The 20,259-nt window shown below is 32.5% G+C and overlaps 1 protein-coding gene across 1 annotated transcript in view; it reads right to left on the minus strand.

The window, feature by feature from the left end:
* Window positions 1-1,395: 1,395 nt before the first annotated feature.
* LOC143066238 (uncharacterized) overlaps window positions 1,396-20,259 on the minus strand; it is a 36,464-nt gene continuing 17,600 nt past the window's right edge. Inside the window, exons 10-18 of the mRNA XM_076239230.1 lie at window positions 19,331-19,366; window positions 14,492-14,583; window positions 9,218-9,422; window positions 7,293-7,415; window positions 5,440-5,511; window positions 5,015-5,086; window positions 3,400-3,485; window positions 2,586-2,802; window positions 1,396-1,597 (exon numbers count right to left, since the gene is read on the minus strand). Coding sequence (XP_076095345.1) covers window positions 1,481-1,597; window positions 2,586-2,802; window positions 3,400-3,485; window positions 5,015-5,086; window positions 5,440-5,511; window positions 7,293-7,415; window positions 9,218-9,422; window positions 14,492-14,583; window positions 19,331-19,366 — 1,020 coding nt within the window. The 3' untranslated portion in view covers window positions 1,396-1,480. The remainder of the gene's footprint in view (window positions 1,598-2,585; window positions 2,803-3,399; window positions 3,486-5,014; window positions 5,087-5,439; window positions 5,512-7,292; window positions 7,416-9,217; window positions 9,423-14,491; window positions 14,584-19,330; window positions 19,367-20,259) is intronic.

Raw genomic sequence — 20,259 nt, forward strand, 5'->3', positions numbered from 1 at the left:
AATCAAACCAAATAAAATGTCCCAGGCACTCACAGTCTTCGTTATTTAATCAAACAGTGGTTTCCAGTCAATAAACAAAAAGTTTTTGTCATCATATTTCAAAATCCACCCCGACTAGATATGCAACCTACATCCAAAGGCGGGGGAAAAATTGCTACAAGACTGAAGTTTTGTTTAATTGACATCAATTTTATATATATCCTTATTGGTCAATCAATTTTTCCCAAATTGAGATAAGAAATTTTATATATATCCTTATTGGTCAATCAATTTTTCCCAAATTGAGATAAGAAGGGGGGTAGGGGGTCAGTGAAAAAACTAAATGAATTAAGTTTTTTTATCCTACATTGAACTTTTGATGTCGTCCCTTAGGAATCAATCTAATTAAAATAGTTCTTCACACTTGCTCTGTGTTGTTTATATGTCGCGCGACATATTAACGAGGAGCAAGTGCGGAGAACTAATTTTAATTAGATTGGTTAGGGATGCTAAAACTTGTACCAATGCATCAATCAGTTCAATTGAGGTCTGGAGCTGGCATGTCAGTTAACTGCTAGTAGTCTGTTGTTATATATGTATTGTTGTCATTTTATTTATTTTCGTTTGTTACATCTTTTGACATCGGACTCGGACTTCTCTTGAACTGAATTTAAATGTGAGTATTGTTATGCGTTTACTTTTCTACATTAGCTAGAGGTATAGGGGGAGGGTTGAGATCTCATTAACATGTTTAACCCCGCCGCAATTTTGCGTCTGTCCCAAGTCAGGAGCCTCTGGCCTTTGTTAGTCTTGTATGATTTTTAATTTTAGTTTCTTGTGTATAATTCGGAGTTTAGAATGACGTCCATTATCACTTTACTAGTATACATATTTTAGGGGCCAGCTGAAGGACACCTACGGGTGCGGGAATTCTCGCTACATTGCAGACCCATTGGTGGCATTCGACTGTTGTCTGCTTTATGGTCGGTTTGTTGTCGCTTTGACACATTCCCCATTTCCTTTCTCAATTTTATCCATATACAAAAATGGACAGGTGTGTGCCATTAAATGGTTCATCAATGAAATAAGATCTACATGAAGGTTTTGTACTCAAAATACAGATGCCTCAGTTTAAAAACTAAATATGAATGCATTACGTTCAGTAACTTTTTCTTGTATATATAAAAGTTTGATATATTTCGAATATTCTTGAACTCCTGATATTTCCAATTTCCTGTTATATCAAACATGTTTTTTCAGTCGGATCAGGGACGCATTTTATTAACATAATGTCCCATGCCATGGTCGGGTAAACTGTAAGATAACGATAGTCGACAAGATATACCAAATAATACGTGAACGCCTTTGGTGTACTAGTATATGGACCAGAAAACAATCTGTATCTTCAATATTGCAACAAATAGAGAATCTTTAATATAAAACATAAACATAAATTATTTCATTTCATTAAAAATGGCAGCTGAAGTTTCTTATAAAATGTTCATTGAAATCTGACTTCTTTAACGGTAACATCTCCAGTTATATGTAGCATATTGAATCTGGCAAGTGGCATAAGTCGATGTCGGAACTCTAGAAAATGTTGATTGTTTACTGCTACCTGTTTAAAAACATAAATATAGATAAATGTTTATATTTGCATTTAACACAGTAGTCAAGAATGCAGAACCAAACATTACCCGAACAATATATTATGTTAGGAATATATCTTTATATGGTGACGGTTAGCGCTTTTGATTTGTGAAATGTTTGATTCAAACTAAGCTGGAGGAATCTTTGAACAACATTGATCCGTACGGTATAGATCATATTCAAAACGTGCCATAATTTTTCATTAATACAGACTCCTATTATAATTCTGCCTGCATTCTTTAACAAACATAAAAATGCATGCAAAATATACTTTTTTAAAAGGCAAAGATGTGTTACACAGTAAGCTTACAAAGACTCATACTGGTTAACAAATATGCATTCTCAAACTTTGCAAAGCGTTTTGTGTAAGTCATTTGTGGTTGGATCAATTAAATGGTGCACTACAACTGCGTGCAGCGAGTTCCTAAATAATTGTATCTAGTAGCAAGCTTACTGAACAATTTTAACTACCCAAACTTATTATTGCAAGCAGTTGAACATTTCAAGTATGATGTAAGGTGACATTATTTTCGACAGAAATAAATCGCATCTGGTCGTGCACCAGAAGTTTTTGTTTTCAAAGTTAAAAACTCCATCTTTCTCATCTTCTCAAATCATATGGGAATATGCTGAATGTCTTAATTTACCTTTTTCATTCCAGTCAATTGTGTCTGCGTGTTAGGCTTATTGTGTTTTAATCTCGTTAATAAAAAAGAATCATCAAAAGTACAATTATGCTTTGCACAGTTATACTTATGGTATGAAGTAGTTCTGTCCGTTGATTTTGAGTTTACCAACTAATGCGAAGAATAGGTCACAAACAAATAATCCTTTTAAAGACATCGCGTGAACAAAAACCAACTTGTATTATATAACTAACCAGTTTTGATAATTATCATTATTAATTTATTTGATAAGTAGAGATACAAACCTGTATAACTGTCATCTGATCTTACCTTGAAGCCTGTACTCTCAGAAAGGATAATAATCTCAAATGGAACATTTCTTACAAATGGGAAGTATGGAATAGTATGTTCTTCTTGTCCCCAAGTACCACGTGATCTATGATTACGAATCACTGCTTCAACACACGAACCAAAATTAAATCTGACATCGAACACCATCCCCACATCTGCATTATGTAAAGATCCTTCTTGAAGATAAAAAGTAAATCTGAAAAGAAATACTATAGTTCATACATTTATTTACAGTTGTGGGTGTTATGTCACGTTTTAGTATTACTGAAAGCTACAATTATTTCGGCACCAATAACAACTGATGAAAAAATATGTATCTAAGACTAAAGTATCAATATAATATAATGTCTATTTGAACCAAAACTACAAGAAGACTACTTATAGGAGTAAAAGTCATAAAATGGCAATGTATCAGATAAACAAACGCTACAAATAAAGAAAGCATGGAAAAAAAATCATTAATTGACTTTTTAACTGATTGAATGCCCTTTTAATCACGATTTAATCCCTTTTCATCGTCTTTGGTTATATATCAGCTATACAAGAAATAGATCAAAATAACTGAAATCATCAGTCGATTCCTTTAGTTTGGCCAGAAAAAAAACCCAGACGAAAGCAACAATGTTCAGCAATATAAAATCTACAACGAGCCCTTTGACCCTGTAATATTTACAACTATAATATTGATTTTATCAAAACTCTGTGAACGGATTTTCGTGAAGATATAGTTTAAGTGAAAAAAAAACTGTCTTTTTCTTATATTTGATCTCTTTTTTCTTCTTCATTCAAATACCTGTTTGTACCTGCAGGAACTCCAGATATGAAAATCATTTTACCATGATATAATCCCCCAGATATTCCTGTTGTCAATGGTACAGCCTGCAAATAAAACACCTATTTAGTAATGGTCCTGTTCATTCTGCTTTAATTTTAGTTCTTGGAGTTGAATAAAATTAAAGATGATCTAAACCATTGTTAAACTTCAGTTACATTTTACTTGGAAACAATATAATTGTATGTCATGTAAATTTGATAATCCACCAAAATCATCTTATTTCAGCATGAATTTGGCTGACCAAAATTACTAAAAGAAAAAAAAAGTTTTATGTACAAGGCAATATGGAATATGGCAGATTTTATTAAATACTATGTAGTTCGTTTCTATGTGTGTTGGCGTTTGTTTTTGTTGCACTTCGGTATTACTGTTATTTCTTTGTTTTCTTCTTATAGTTGATGTGTTTCTCTTGGTTATGGTTTGTAGCCCTAATTAGTTTTCTCTTAATCGCTTCTTGACTCTTGAACGGCATCTTGCACACCGGTATACTACTGTTGCCTTTATTTACAATCTTAATTATCAGTAAATTTAAAAAGATCTACAAATAGGTCAGAACAGACAAAAAATAGTCAGTCCTCATAGGAATTATTGTTCTTAAATGTTGATTTTGATTCACGCGTTGTGGTATCTTTTTATAAGGAACTGTAGAAGATAGAGAGGAAGTGTACAAAACAAATATTATAAGCAATTGGTATAATCTACAAATGAGTAAAAACCAAGGACTTCTATTTTTTCATGTTTGGGTATTACCTTTCAAACTGCAATTCATTTACTTTTATACATATTGAAATGATCAAGCAAAAATCATCAATATGAAAAGATTTTGGCCCACAAAATTTCAATTCAACACAAGTATTTTTGCTGCATTGTTTCAAATTAATGCAAAAAAGTTAAGATAGCGATAACATCTCCTTAGAGACTCATTTTCATTTGGAATTTCAAAGTAACATGGAAATATAATCCTTCCACAACACCACTTAGCATGCGGTCAATTCGGACGTGACATGTTTTGAAAATTGTAAGGGTGTTCGGTAATTACTATTTATCTTATTAGAAAATACAGAGTTGTGGAAATTCATTTCTGGATAGACTGTATGCAATAATGGAAAATGTCTGAAAACTACCAGAATTCATGGAACTTATCGCTAGTAAAGAATGATAACAAGCTTAAAAGAATCATTGATAACATTAATTTCATATCAAAATGATAGTTCTGTCTGGAAATATATTTAATAGTGATCTCATACGACAACACCAATGTAAAAAATAAAATAACAAAGTTACAGAGAACTCCGAGGAAAATTCGAAATGGAAAGTCCCTTATCAAATGAAAAAATCATAAGCTCAATCACTTTAAACGAATGGATAACAACTGTCATATTCCTGACTTGGTACAGGTATTAACCCTGGTTTTATAGCTACCTAACCATATCACTTGTATAACAGTCCCATACAATTCGTTTATTTGCGAACGTAGTGAACCGATTTCAGTACAAAATATACCTGCGTCTTTGGGATAACTGTAACCTTCATTAGGTATACGTTTGAAACTAAAAAATATGGACAAACTTACTGGATTAAATATTGGCTTTGTTGGCTGTGTAACATGGTGAGTCATCACTGCTGGATGTGCACTACAACCAGGCTGAAATGAAAATTTAGTATATTAACATTAGGTAGCGTCAAAACGAAAAAGGGGTATACAGAACAGTAAAAATCTCTCAAATCAATCTAGCATAGCCTAAGTGGAGTTTTGACATTAACTCAACTTTAGTTTAATACACTATGTTATCTGTTCATTTGTTTCAAGAACATGTGAAAATAACTTGTTGACAGAAACTTATTATAAACTGCCTAAAGACAAATAAATGCTTAACCTAGACTAAAACTTATGATATGGAAATTGTTTAAACTATATGTAAAAGTAATAGATATACGACTTACTTCAAAAACGCAGGTAATCAAGATATTGGAAGAGGAAACAATGAATGAACTTACTGGATTTAAAATTGGCCTGGCTGGCTGTGCGACATGGCGGTTTGTTACGGCTGGATGAACACCACAACTAGGCTGAAATAAAAAGTTTATTATAAATATTCACTTATTATATAATAAATGGTATGGGTATGTCTTTCATTAAACACTCATTTGTTCCATAAAACAACCGGTTATAAATGTATATAATCATTGACATCAAGTCTATTAAGGCAACAGTAGTGCGCCGATGTTCAAATCTCGGAATTTAGGAGACAGACAAAGCAAATAGAAACTGAGGAATAGAAAATAAGATCTTTTGGTTAAAATGATTGGACTAGACTTTACATCAAGGTCTAGGTGATATAATGGAGCCTATATTTTACATGTTTTGAGGACATTGTACCTTATAAGATCAATGGTCAACATACACGTAAAAAGGCATAAAAATCAAAATGAATCAATAAGGATTTGAATAAAAACAGACTATTAAAATTTAGATTAAAAAGGAACGTAAAACATTGAATAAATAATTCCAACAGCAAATATATAAAAAAAAATAATAACTTATTGTTAACAACTTACAACGAAATAAAACTTTTTAAACTTCCATTGCTTATAATGCTGAATTTCATTAACGTATAATTTTAGTTCATTGAGCGCGTCCACAAAACATATCACATTGACATTTCTTTTGTGTGTATATTTGTATTTAAACAAAGAACATTGTATAATTATATTTAACTTCTCTAAGATTCGCAATGCGACACTCTTGTGTTGTGATAGAAAACTACTGTACGGTAAAAATACACAAAGCATGAACGATTGAAGAAATAGAACAGAAATTCTATGGAAATATGAGCAAAATGTCCTTATATTGCCCGATACCATTTTCGTCATAAGTTTGGGAACAATGAAGATGTTTTCATTTTATCTTCAACAATTCTATATAACTTTAAAATATTATTTTCCAATAGCTTTAGCATCAATCAATCAACAATCCTCATTTTTGCATATATATAAGAAATAAACAGTAAATATACTAGTGTTGTCAACGGTTAACCGTACCGTCGGAAGGACCGAATATCGATCACTAAAAACGCTAAACGGTTAACCGGACTTTTTTCATTTTTCATAGATTTGATATAAATGTGTATTGAAATCATTAAATAATGTTGTTCTATCTAAAAATTATCGTCGTGGTAATAAACTTGACAAAGTTAACTTAACTTAATAAAAAAACATAAAATTATTTAGAACTTAGACAACTTTACTAAATACATCAAACATGTCTGTCTGTCTCATTTTGGTTATTCGTTTGTTGTTATAGCACATAAACCATACCGTTGCTTTTAACTTTTGATTGCTGCATATTTTGTCATTTCAGAACTTTCATAGCCTACTATACGATTTCGTTGTGCCAAATACGGCTAAGGTTATCTATAGATATAGCCGGGAAGATGTGGTATGAGAGTCAATGAGACAACTCTCCATCCAAATAACAATCTATAAAAGTAAACCATTATAGTTCAAGGTACGGCCTGGGATAAGAAAATCCTTAGTATTTCGAATAATTCATACTTTTGCAAACAGTAAATGTACTCGTCCTCGGGGACGAAACTTCCACCAGCATTGCCATCTACCCAGTGGTGTAGATAGTTATCAAAGGTACCAGGCATATAATTTGATACGCCAGACGCGCGTTTCGTCTCCATAAAAGACTCATCAGTGACGCTCAGATCATAATTGTTAAAAAGCCAAAACAAATACAATGTTGAAGAGCATTGAGGACCCAAAATTCAAAAAAAAAGTTGTGCCAGTAAATATGATGTTGACTTACTGGACATTTTTCAGTTATCTAACAAAGTAATACATACCGTTTGTATTTCTAGAAATTTGATGGACGTTATTTTCACAATTCCTTCAACCCAATAGGTATTAACGCCTGTCAGAGGATGTCTGTGTTTAAATCTGCAGAAGTCTCGTTTGTTAACTGAAATCTAAAGAAATTCATAATTATACATTCCTGTATCTTTAGTCTAGTTTATATTTATTGCATTTGATCAATAATACGGGGAAAAAATCGCCTCATGGGTAGTCAAGGTCGTTACGTTAAACATCCCCTATACTAGTAGTATATGCTACTAGAGACAAGTTTTATAACGTACGAAGGCTTCTCCTTATAAACAATGACAACAGTAATAGTATGCGACAGTTGTTTTCCATTCGTTTGATCATGTTGATGTGATTGAGCTTTTGGTTTTGCCATTTGACAAAGGACTTTAATTCTGTTTTGAAATTTCCTTGCAGTCTTGGAGCTCGGTATTTTTACTTTTTAAATTAAATTAGAATTGTTATCTTTTTTGGTTTTTTTTCCCCTATTTAAATATTATAAGTTACCATAGTTCGTGGATTATACACACATAAAACTATATGTAGGCCCTCAACATTAATGGACCTCATTCGGTATAAATGTCGGAAACGTACCTTTTTATGGGTAAAATATGAGCATGTAATGCATTATTGTACAATACAAATCATTAATGTATACATATATGCAATCTAATCAGCACAAAATACAACATCTCTAGAAGGATATTACCATGGGTTATATACGCTGCTAATATTGGAAAAACAGGAGCAGGATACTCCCATGGATTATATATGCTGCTAGAATTAGAACAACACCAGCAGCATTTTCTCATTGATTATGTACGCTGCTAGAATTAAAACAACATTAGGATGATATTTTCATGGATTATATACGCTGCTAGAATTAGAACAACCGTCTTGCAAGATATTTCCATGGATTATATACGCTGCTAGAATTATAATAACACCAGGAGGATGTTCACATGGATTATATACGCTGCTAGAATTAGAACAACACAATGATGATATTTCCGTTGATTTTATACGCTGCTAGAATTAATACAACACTATGATGATATTTCCATGGATTATATACGCTACTAGAATTAGAACAACTCTTGCAGTATATTCCCAGGAATTATATACGCTGCTAGAATTAGAACATCACCAGCAGGATTTTCCCATGGATTATATACGCTGCTAGAATTAGAACAACTCTTGCAGGATATTCGCATGGATTATATACGCTGCTAGAATTAGAACATCACCAGCAAGATTTTCCTATGGATTATATACGCTGCTAGAATTAGAACAACTCTTGCAGGATATTCGCATGGATTATATACGCTGCTAGAATTAGAACATCACCAGCAAGATTTTCCTATGGATTATATACGCTGCTAGAATTAGAACAACACTAGTATGATATTTCCATTGATTATATACGCTGTTAATATAGGAAGTCCGAACAACACAAGTAGGATATTTCCATGGTTTATATATAAGACATAAATATAGAAATCTTTGGTTTAATTTGGGCATGCGATTTCAGTGGCTGAGGAGGAAAATTTTTAAAGACTCATTATACTCCTTTTTTATTGAACCTTCCTATTCAACTACTTGTATCTCTCTTCTGCTTACCAAACACCAATAGCTGGTACCATCACTGATATCAAAAATTCATTTTCCACAACTGATTTTGATAATACAATGTAACCAATATCATGACCTACTCTTTTTATTTTTGTTGCACATGTATTTTTATTTTGTGTTGGTAAATCTTTTATTCTATATGTTATAGTTGATTCTTCTTATAATTCCATTTTATATTTGCCTTTTGGGTGAATTATACAGAATGTAAGACTACGTATAGATCATCATTGTTATTTTTAACGCAAGACGTTTTTTTTTTTAAATTTTATATACTTACGTTATAACAATATAAATCAGTTACGATAACGATTTCAAAGGGGGCCTCTTTTCTAAACGGCATTCCATTATTTTTTTCCTCTTCAGCCCAGGCATTGTTTTTCAGCGAATTTCTAACAACACAGCGTTGATTAAACCTTGGATTAAAGTGCAGCGCTATATCACGTCGACTGTCACTAATTTTACTTGACAAATTGATTGAAAACCTAAAATGCATGAAACAAATAATAAACTGAAAAAATGCCCACAAGTGCAGGCAGCTTTCCCTTGTAGCTAAATACTAAGTACTAGTATTTACTGAGAGATAGCAGGACACATGGCTATAACAATATTGCTAAGAATAAAATAAAGGTCTTATTAAAGAGGTTTCATTCACCATAAAACTATTGGCAGGGGTTATTCTGTTCCTGGCTAACTAATACATACATTGCTGATTTTTCAAGTTATGCCTCAGCAAAAAAACGTCGAGGGACACATTTTTCCCTATTCAATCGTCCATCCCACATAGAGTTGTCTAACACACATTTTGTATGTTGTCCAGCTGACTACTCCTATACCCTTTTCAAGCTAGAACATTTGTAGAATGCAGGGTGTAAGCACATTTACGAAAAGGTTTAGGATCTTTTTAAAATTTTCCACAAAATGTAGAATGTTAAACTTTGTAATTTTTTAATAAAATGCGGGGTTGGTTGTTTGTATGTGGTTTGTTCGGCGGCAAACTCCTACTTCAGTGTTCAAGCTAGAAACTTTATAATTATACAGGTTGTTAGTACATAAACATGAACATACTCATTAGGGAGAAGTGGGACTTCACTTGCACCTGCTACTGCTATGCTAGAGTGTTGAATATGTATACATATGCATTTGTAAATATAATTATATACTGTTTTTGGATGCCTAAACCTTTTAATATCATCACTTGGTGAATTTTGAATTAAAGTGAAGGGAAAAAAATACTTTTGTGCACAAGTCACGAGGAGGTTAAGACGGTATCTAACATCACACTTGCTAACATGTCCAAGTGCATTTGCCCTTGGTCTCTTTTCCATTATAGTGACTTGTATTATTTATTCCTTCAACTTGCTTTTGTGGATAAGAGACAAGGTGAACCTCTGTTAGCAAACTGTATGATGGAATTATTAAATTATTAAACTATTTTTATTGCCACTCTGGCATGGCACTAAAATGAAAGATATGAAACTTTGAAAGAACTAAAATATCTTATATAAATAATAACAATAAAAATTGTTTTATGTTGTGATATTCTATGTGAAATATATATTCTATGTGATTATATATATTCTATGATATTATCTCAGTCCTCTTTATGAGAATTTTAATTTTAATTTTATCTTCATTTTATCTTTATGTTATGAATGAGAATGTAATTGTGTATTGTTGTCATTATGTTTCATCAGGGGCCCTTAATTGGAAAATAAAGAACTTTGAACTTTATACTGAGGATGTGTAATTTGTCAAAATTTGATTTAGTAATCTTTAAAATTGCCACAATATCTTGATGTTTCATGTTTTGTATTACCCCCTACACTTTTAATTTTGCAAAATTAAGTTACGAAGTTTGAAAGGTTTTTAACAACTAAATTGTCATACATTAAGGAATAAAACAAAGCTATGGTGAAGGATATCAAAAAAATATAGACGCATCCATTTCAAATCATACTTCAGAATAACTTCTAGCTGAACTATATTCATGCATGCGGCGAAGCCAAGGCATCATATTTGTCTAGATAAAAGTTGTATTTCAAAAGATTTTATCTAGAAACAAAGATGCGGATGAAATTTCAACTGTCATGTGTTATAAATGCTTCTCCCATTCCCTTGGAAATACAAAAAAAACCACAATATTTTGAGGCCCTTGTTTTAGCCGTCATATCTTGTACCACAACCCCATTAGCATAATTCCCGAAAAGCTTCAAGCCATACTTCAGACATTCTAAATTCTTATTAAGATAATGAAGAAGTTTGATCAGTGTATTGACTTTTGATCTAATGGCCTTGAAATCGAAAGGCTTCTGATATGACCTAGACAGCTCACCTTAAAATGGATAGTTTTTTTTATCTACTTGCATCATCCATCTATAAGGTGATATTAAACCAATGTTTAAAAATATATATATCTTTGTTATCAAACAGGTTCAACGACTTTGAACATTGTCTTTTTCATCCCAAAATAAAGACTTTTCCTTTTCTGATAAAACACGGGAAACCAAGATTTTAACGGAAATACACATTTTTTTAGTAAAGACGACCTATTAACTTCAAAATCGATAGGCTTCTTCCCCTTTCCTTTACCCTTCGTCTATATTAGTTTCGTTCCAATTAAGCGATGGAAAGTGAATTTTTCAGTCCAGAAGATATGTTTACGGATTCATAGATGAATAAACAGATAACTATATATTTATTTGCTTTCGAAAAATATGTAGTGGAAGTACAACTATACACACAAATATCTAGCCTTTGACTCTGGGCATAGTTTTCTTTGACCTGTCCTAAGTCATGAATCTGATGTTCAGTAGTTGTCATTTGTTGATGTGGTACAGGTTCGTAAGTGTTTCTCGGTTCTCGGGGTTTTTTTTAAATATAGATTAGACTGTTGGTTTTTTCGTTTGAATGTTTTTACATTAGACAGTCATTTTTGGGGCCCTTTATAGCTTGCTGTTCGGTGTGAGCCGAGGCACTGTTTTGAACGGCGTACTTTGACCTTTAGACTAACGATTTGCTATTACAAATTATGACTTGGATGGAGCGTTGTCTCGTGGCCACTCTTACGACATCTTATTATATCTATTGTCCAACTTTTGGTAACGTTTTCATTTTTTGTTCTACGAGTTTGGTGGAATTAAAAAACTAATATACCTTTACAGCAGTGTAAAAGAGCGACCTACCCATCTTAGTTTTTTTCATTTTTTTTAACATATTTTTGTTCTAACTGAAACGTAACTGGTGTACAGTATAGATACACAAAACACATAGAGGGAAAAAGAAACTAAGGCATATTTTAGTTATAAAAGGTTTTTTTCCAGATAATTCCTAGAATTTAGTATAAGGAAATGAAATGATCTATTACAGTACAGTTTGTAAGTATCTACCGGTTGTTATGAAAGTATACATTACATGTATTTTTCTATATTCTAATTCTTTACAAATTTAAAGAAAGACTAGTCAGTATGCGCTGTTTATAAAGTTGCTGTATGAAAATGTACACAGGCAAAACATGCTCACATGAATTTCATATAAATTTTAATTCACGTGAAAAATGTCACGTTAGATTCACCTCAAACGAGCTTTTATACTGCAACTAGTTGTGTTTATTTCCTAAATATAGTAACATAGCTATATTTTGTATAATGTCAATTTCATCATGGAACACTTTCTCCACAATCGGGGGTCCATTAAGGGATGAAAATAAGTTTGACATTTGTGTTACGATTTAAAAAGCTATCAATGTATTAATTTAAGTTGCAGTATGAAAACAATATTAGGTCAATATTATAAAAATATAAACTTTTGTTATACTCGGCGCAAAACTGTGGAAGGGCTCGGTAAAACCTCGCCCTTCCCCAGTTTCTCAGCCTCATACAAAAAAGTTTATATTTTCCTGGCATTGACCTAATACTGTATATTTAGGTGAAACTCTCGTGGATATTTTCATGTTGTTCACATGAACTTTACGTGAGCTTTTACAACTTAACTAGAGGCTCGTTAGATTTCGTGATATATTTTGTTACAATTGATGCATGAAATAATGCAACCACTATACTTTTGCTTTAGTTTCAATGATATATGCCAAAAGTGTATTTTAACCCTATATTCTAATTTTTGTCATGTTGGCCATGTTGGTTGGCAGGAGGGGTCATCGGACACATATTTTAAACAAGATAGCCTTGACAATTCTGGCCAAGTTCGGTTAAATTTGTTTCAGAAGTTTTAGGAATTGATATTTGTTAAAGAACACAAACATTTACGACAATAACTGGTGAAAAAGTCAATAGACTTATTTGTAGATCTTACTTTTCTTAACATATTATTGCTGTTTACAGTTTATCTCTATCTATGATAATATTCAAGATAATAACCAAAGACTGCAAAATTTCCTTAAAATTACAATTCAGGGGCAGCAACCCACAGGTTGTCTGATTAAAATTAAAATTTCAGGGAACAACGATCTCAACCTGATAAATATTTTGATCCCATGTCAGATTTACTTTAGATGCTTTAAGTTTCAGAGATAAAAGCCAAAAACTGTATTTACCCCTAGGTTCTATTTTTTGCCATGGCGGCTATGTTGGTTGGCAGGCAGCGTCGGACACATTTTTAAAACAAGGTACATGTACCTTTATGATGATTGTAAAATTGGCCCAGTAGTTTCAGTTGAGAAGATTTTTGTAAAGGTTAACGGAAGACGGACGACAACAACGACGACGGACGCCAAGTGATAAGAAAAACTCGCTATTTTAACAATTCACGTGAATTTCACGTGAAAAAAATATGTGAAATTCACGTGAGTTGCATATGAGATTCACACAAAACTCATATGAACTGAGTTCACGTGTATTTCACGTATAATTTAGTTTTAAGGTGAAATTCACGTGAGAGACAGTGGTATATCAGAACACCACGAGAAAAAAAACGGTAAACATTAGTTGTAAATAGTTTGACTCAAAAGTTAGGAACGAAGCACACATACAAGTAGCATAAAACTTAATACACCGTACCGTTGTATGAAAACTTGCAGTTCAAACATGCGTACATGGATTGCATCATACTTTGCTACGGTTTTCTTGTTATATTGGTACCGCTTATTTTTTCCAAAAATGTACTGGTATTATAGAGTTAATTAGGAAAAAGAGTGACCACAACACAACAACACAAAAAGCTAAAACCACGACTCGAAATCAACATAAAGTTTCCAAAATTATGGAAGGTGTCAATACCAATATCAAAATCGCTGGTGTCAAAAAATGTTTAGGATCTGCTTTCAACACCAAACTCTTAAAGGAAAATTAACGATTTATCGAAGACAATCACAAATCCATGGTACAAAACCAGTACATGCACAGCAAAAACACAGCTTTTTTGTTCACTGTACTTAATCTGAAAGTCACATTAAGACAGATAAAACAAACTCTAATATCGGTTATTATTAATGTCAAATCTAAGAGTGTTTGTTCGCATTAATATGCGTCTGCTATTTTTGTCTGTTTAAAACATCTCTTCATTGACATACACTTGTTGATCATTGTTTCATACTCACCCGTCTGAATGGGCTGGAGCAACGCCTTGTACCACAATTTGAATTCCAGGAATCAAGTTTCCTCCAGGAATACTCCCAATACTATTGACATTCTGAAATGTAAAACTTCAGATTTTATCTGTATTCCTAGATTACATGTTCACAGTGTACAAGCGGACAGTGACACAAAACGGAAGTTGCTGATCTGTCCGACGGCGATCGGCTCGTTGTTTTTCAAAAAAATATAGAATATCAACACAAAGTGTCCCATAATGGATTGTTCAGCAGCTCAAGGTAAGTGAATAACTACAATGATGTATTTTTGACCATTTAAAGCTTATTTTATGCTTTTAGCATCAACCGTCTTTTTAAAATAACTCCTGATCATGAAGAGGGGTCAAAATTTTGCGATTTTTCGAGTCATAAATCTTAACAAAACTCCGAAAATTCAAACATTTTCAAGATTTTTAATCGATACATAGTTGAATAATCATATTCCGCATACACACACAAAAGTTTGGTTCATTTTTTTTTATTATATTGTCACAATTGAATCTTTTCTATTCAAAGTGTACTGTCCGCCTCGTTGCCACCGTATGTTTTCATACTGTCCGATTCGTTGGTCATATTCATGATCGATATCTTAAGCAAAAGTAAGATTGAAACATGCAATTTATCCACATTTAAACTTTATTCAACACAGATACTGTCTTTGATTATATATGGAAAATATTTAAAGATTATATATTCAGCTTGGATCTCGTGTCAATTAAAGGGGGACATTGGTCACTCTTCCAGAACCTTTACTCATGTCTGCTGCTCGTATTCATCGTTTGCGGACCTTGTTGTTAGATTCTCTACCGATATAATATTCTAATAAATGCATGGTGAATTCAGTACACATGTTCCCTATGACATGATCTTTCTAATTTAATGCAAAATTAGAGTTTTGATCCAATTTTACGGCCTAATGAACATAGAAAACGATTCTTGTTTAAAAGTTATTTTAAAACAACAGTAGATGATAGTGAGTGATGCAGCGCACTTAAGAACATCAATTAAATAATGTTTTGCTTATATTTTCAGATATACATGATGAGTACTAGTAATCCTTATAGTTGTACAACATGCTTGTTTTCGTGCAAAATATTTTCCGAAATAATAGACCACAATATAATTCGCCATCCGGAACAAACACTTAAAATAAAGGTTTATATTCAAAATAAATGCATTCTTCAGACGAAAAACTTTTGTGTTATACCAAACCAACTACAAAAGGATGGTTATTACATACATAGTGACAATTATAAGGAAACTCTTAATATAGGAAAAACATGTGATCTTTTGGAAACAGCAAGCACTCTTTTTGAAATTGAAAATGATAACTCGCATAAAATTGGAAGCCCAGTTGCAAAAAGACAAAAAATCTCCACATCAACACCCCGCAAATCTGATATTTCTCATGACCTCAAGGAACAGACAGACGAGGAAATGGAAACTGAAGGAGACAAGAATAAATCATTTTTCGATATCGATGCAGATCTGTCGAGAGAACTTTTGGATCTTTCTATATCGGATGACAATTACATTGACTCTGATATTGAAGAAATGCGGCAATTGCTGCCAATACTTTTTGAAAAAATGAAAACAGTAAATCAAAAATATAATTGACGGACGGACGGACGGACGGACGGAGTGAATGACGAAGTATAGCGGTTACGAGACTTTCTTTCACTTCGATGACGCAGGTTACAATCAAGATATAGATTTAGATATGGTCATAAAAGATTTACTTAAAGCATATGACCAATAAGAGGCGGATCCAGATTTTATAAAAATAAAAGGGGTCCCACTAATGTTTGCATCAAGAATGGAGGAGCGGACACAAAACAAGTTGACTCGCAATCTCTGTAAATTTTAAATGAAATTAAAACCGATAAGGATGGCCTGGGGGCCCACGCCCGTTTTTGTTCAGCTTATGCCATAATGGTATACGGCGTGTAATGTTTAGAACATAATAATATTTGATAACTTCATTGATTTATATTTGATCAATCGTTCAGCATAATTATCAAAGCATTTATATATATTTTTATCACACATTTTGAACTGATATGTATGCTTTTGCATGGTCAGATAAAGCAGGAAGTTAAAGTTGGCTATTTTCCAATATCCATATCAGCCCCCGAAAATCCATATCAGCCCCTGAAAATTGATATCAGCCCTTGAAATCGATATCAGCCTTTGAAAATCGATATCAGCCCTTGAGAATCGATATTAGCTTTTGAAAATCCATATCAGCCCCAGTAAACTTGGAAATATGTGATAAATAGATCATGACATGTCATTTTACATATCGGCCCTGGTTTCAGCCTTCGACCCATATCAAGCCCTCGGGCTAAAGCCCTCTGGCTTGATATGGAAGTCTAGGGCTGATACCAGGGTTGATATGGAAAATGCCATGTAATAATTTAAAATTATCGTGTCCTTTTCTTCACAGACATTTCAAAAGGAAAATACGCTCTTACTTTGCATCCGTGATCAGACTTTAACATTTCGATCATAATGTATACTATAACATAGATGTAATCGTAGGTACATGGGGACGGGTATTTTTTGCCCCATATTTTCCATATTTGTTAATTTCACTGATATTCGTGTTTTTTAAACTTACAAAAATATAATTCAGGAGCGGATCCAGAAATTGTTAAGAGAGAATTCATACCCAGATGAAAGATTAAAAAAAAAGTAACTAGGGTTCCCAACCCCGGACCCCCGACCGCCTGGATCCGCAACTGCCTAAGCGATTACAAATACATGTATTAAGTAACGTGAATGTATTCATATTAATTTATTTAATCGATGATTTGTACATATAAGAATTGAATAATAACTCATACAGAATAAATGCAAGTTATGATAAAAAATTTAACAAGAAAGGCTTCACCGCATACTTCATGTTAAATGTGTGTATATAAGTATTCTTACCTCTACTAAGGCAATAGGAAAACAAACTCATGGACCATTCAAGTACACCGTAACTTTTCAATTGATTCTTTTTGACTTGAATTCCAAGCCATGAGATTTGTTTGATTATTGGTGAAATAAGACGCAAACTGGGTGTAAAAAACTATTGTTTTGATTTTCTGTGTCAAACGTTTATAAATATAAAAAAGAAGATTTGGTGTAATTGCCAATGAGACAACTCTAAACAAGAGAACAAATTAAATGACACAGAAATGAACAACTATAGGTCACCGTACGGCCTTCAACAATGAGCAAAGCCCATACCGCATAGTCAGCTATAAAAGGCCTAGAAATAACTTTTGTTGCATGGTTGTATTTTTCATGAAAAGTTATTACCCCTATTTATGTTTTTAAGTGATAAAAATAACAATGTTCCACATGAATGTATGAATAAATATACCATAAAAATCCCCTACGTGCCCCATTTTCCTAAAACAAACTAGAGAAACGTATATTAAATTTTCATGTGCATGCATTAACAATGCTTTTTATATGTAATAATCAGTAACATTTTATAAATGTTGATATTTCCTAGGAAATCGGTCATGAATGTGGATAAATTGCATGTTTCAATCTTACTTTTGCTTAAGATATCGATCATGAATATGACCAACGAATCGGACAGTATGAAAACATACGGTGGCAACGAGGCGGACAGTACACTTTGAATAGAAAAGATTCAATTGTGACAATATAATAAAAAAAAATGAACCAAACTTTTGTGTGTGTATGCGGAATATGATTATTCAACTATGTATCGATTAAAAATCTTGAAAATGTTTGAATTTTCGGAGTTTTGTTAAGATTTATGACTCGAAAAATCGCAAAATTTTGACCCCTCTTCATGATCAGGAGTTATTTTAAAAAGACGGTTGATGCTAAAAGCATAAAATAAGCTTTAAATGGTCAAAAATACATCATTGTAGTTATTCACTTACCTTGAGCTGCTGAACAATCCATTATGGGACACTTTGTGTTGATATTCTATATTTTTTTGAAAAACAACGAGCCGATCGCCGTCGGACAGATCAGCAACTTCCGTTTTGTGTCACTGTCCGCTTGTACACTGTGATGTTAGTCAAGAATTGTTTAATGATACCATATTCACCTGTTGGAGCATAAAAGGAAATTTGTGTTTACCTTTTTAGGCGTGTGTATGTTCACCTCTAGGTACCGGTATATTTTTGGTGGTTTTTTTTTTGGTGTGATTTGACTTGTGTTTTATAGAGTTTTAATTTTGTCTGGTTGTCGTTGGTAATCATTGACGTATCCAATCACCTGTTCTTAAACTTTCTTATTTTTCATATTGCTATTCTGCCTCAAAACCTGAGCGTACCCCAAATTTTTCGTGTGGTTTCATGTGTTCAATTTTAAGTGTTCGGTATTTTGAAAACTGTGTCTTTTCGTCCTTTTTTAATGGCATGAATGTCTATGTTTTTCAATGGGATATCCCCAAAATGTACTCTATTAAACAATACAAATAGAGATCCACAAATACAGTGTGTGTAGTAATGCAGTCAACAAAGCTATGGCGACAGACCATAGGTAACTACAAAGTCTTGTAAATTAATATTTAAAAATGCTTAAAGAAGAGAATCTACAAAATCAAACTTGACATTCAGTACCAGAAGGTCTTAAAATAAATATCATAGATATACAGTTAGGTCTATAGATAATATACATACATTTGTATTTACATATTGTTCCAATTCTATCAATGACCACAACATAGTGTAAAACAAATAATACTTATAGATTTAAAACAAATAAGAAATTATGTTTCCAAAAATATTGGTGAAATTAAAAATATGCAGTTTAGAATACATAACTTACTGGATTTATCACATTTCCCAAAAGCGACATGGTTCTCTGTCAAATTAACTTTCTGTTTTCCATTCTGTTTGATCAATTAATATTATGGTATATATTACTTATACAGTCTAATTGTTTTTCCTTTAAAGACCTACTTTACCTTATTGTTCATTTTAGTTTATAACATACAAAATTCCTTCCTTGTGTAACCTCCAATTCCTTTCTGTAAAAATCAATGCAAAAATGTCCACAAGGAAATTGAAATGGGAATTTCATTTTTAAATATATTTATTTCTACAGTATCGGATTCGAAAAATATTATAATTATCATGTGAAGGGCTGTACGAGTTTTGTTAATTTATTATGAAAAATACTTAGTCATGCATTCTAATCAATAATTGTTTCACAAGTCTAAATTTACATCGTAATTAATCTCAGTTTATAAAAGTAAGCATATTATTAGCTTTCATTTGAATGTTTGATTTATCAATATATTGCATTAAATGTATGTCGGTAGCTGCAGGAATTGGACGAAGTATCATAAATGTTGCTGAAATATTTGATACTATAGTATAAAAGGATTATTGTTCTATAGTATAAATATTGTCCATCGCATTTTATCGTTTCCAAAGGGGCCAATGCGAGTGCAAGTTGATAATGAGGAAAATCCGCGTCTTTTGGAGGTATGTCACCAGTCAAAGGGCTTGTTGCCACCGTGAATAACTTGTCTCTGAACAAAATTCCTAAGTACCCTTGGAGTATTACACTAACTAGTATTATACCTTATATTAAGGTATATAGGATATTTCAGACAGGTACCAGTGGTTATTGCACTAATATTGAAGAATATTGTCCCTCGCAGTATATCACATCGCAAAACGGTCATTGTACATATATCTAGGAATATTATAAGCTCGTGCAATCTTATATTCTGATTTTCTGCTCCCGGA

The sequence above is a fragment of the Mytilus galloprovincialis genome, chromosome 3, assembly GCF_965363235.1.
Source record: "Mytilus galloprovincialis chromosome 3, xbMytGall1.hap1.1, whole genome shotgun sequence".
In the NCBI taxonomy this organism is placed as follows: Eukaryota; Metazoa; Mollusca; class Bivalvia; order Mytilida; family Mytilidae; genus Mytilus; species Mytilus galloprovincialis.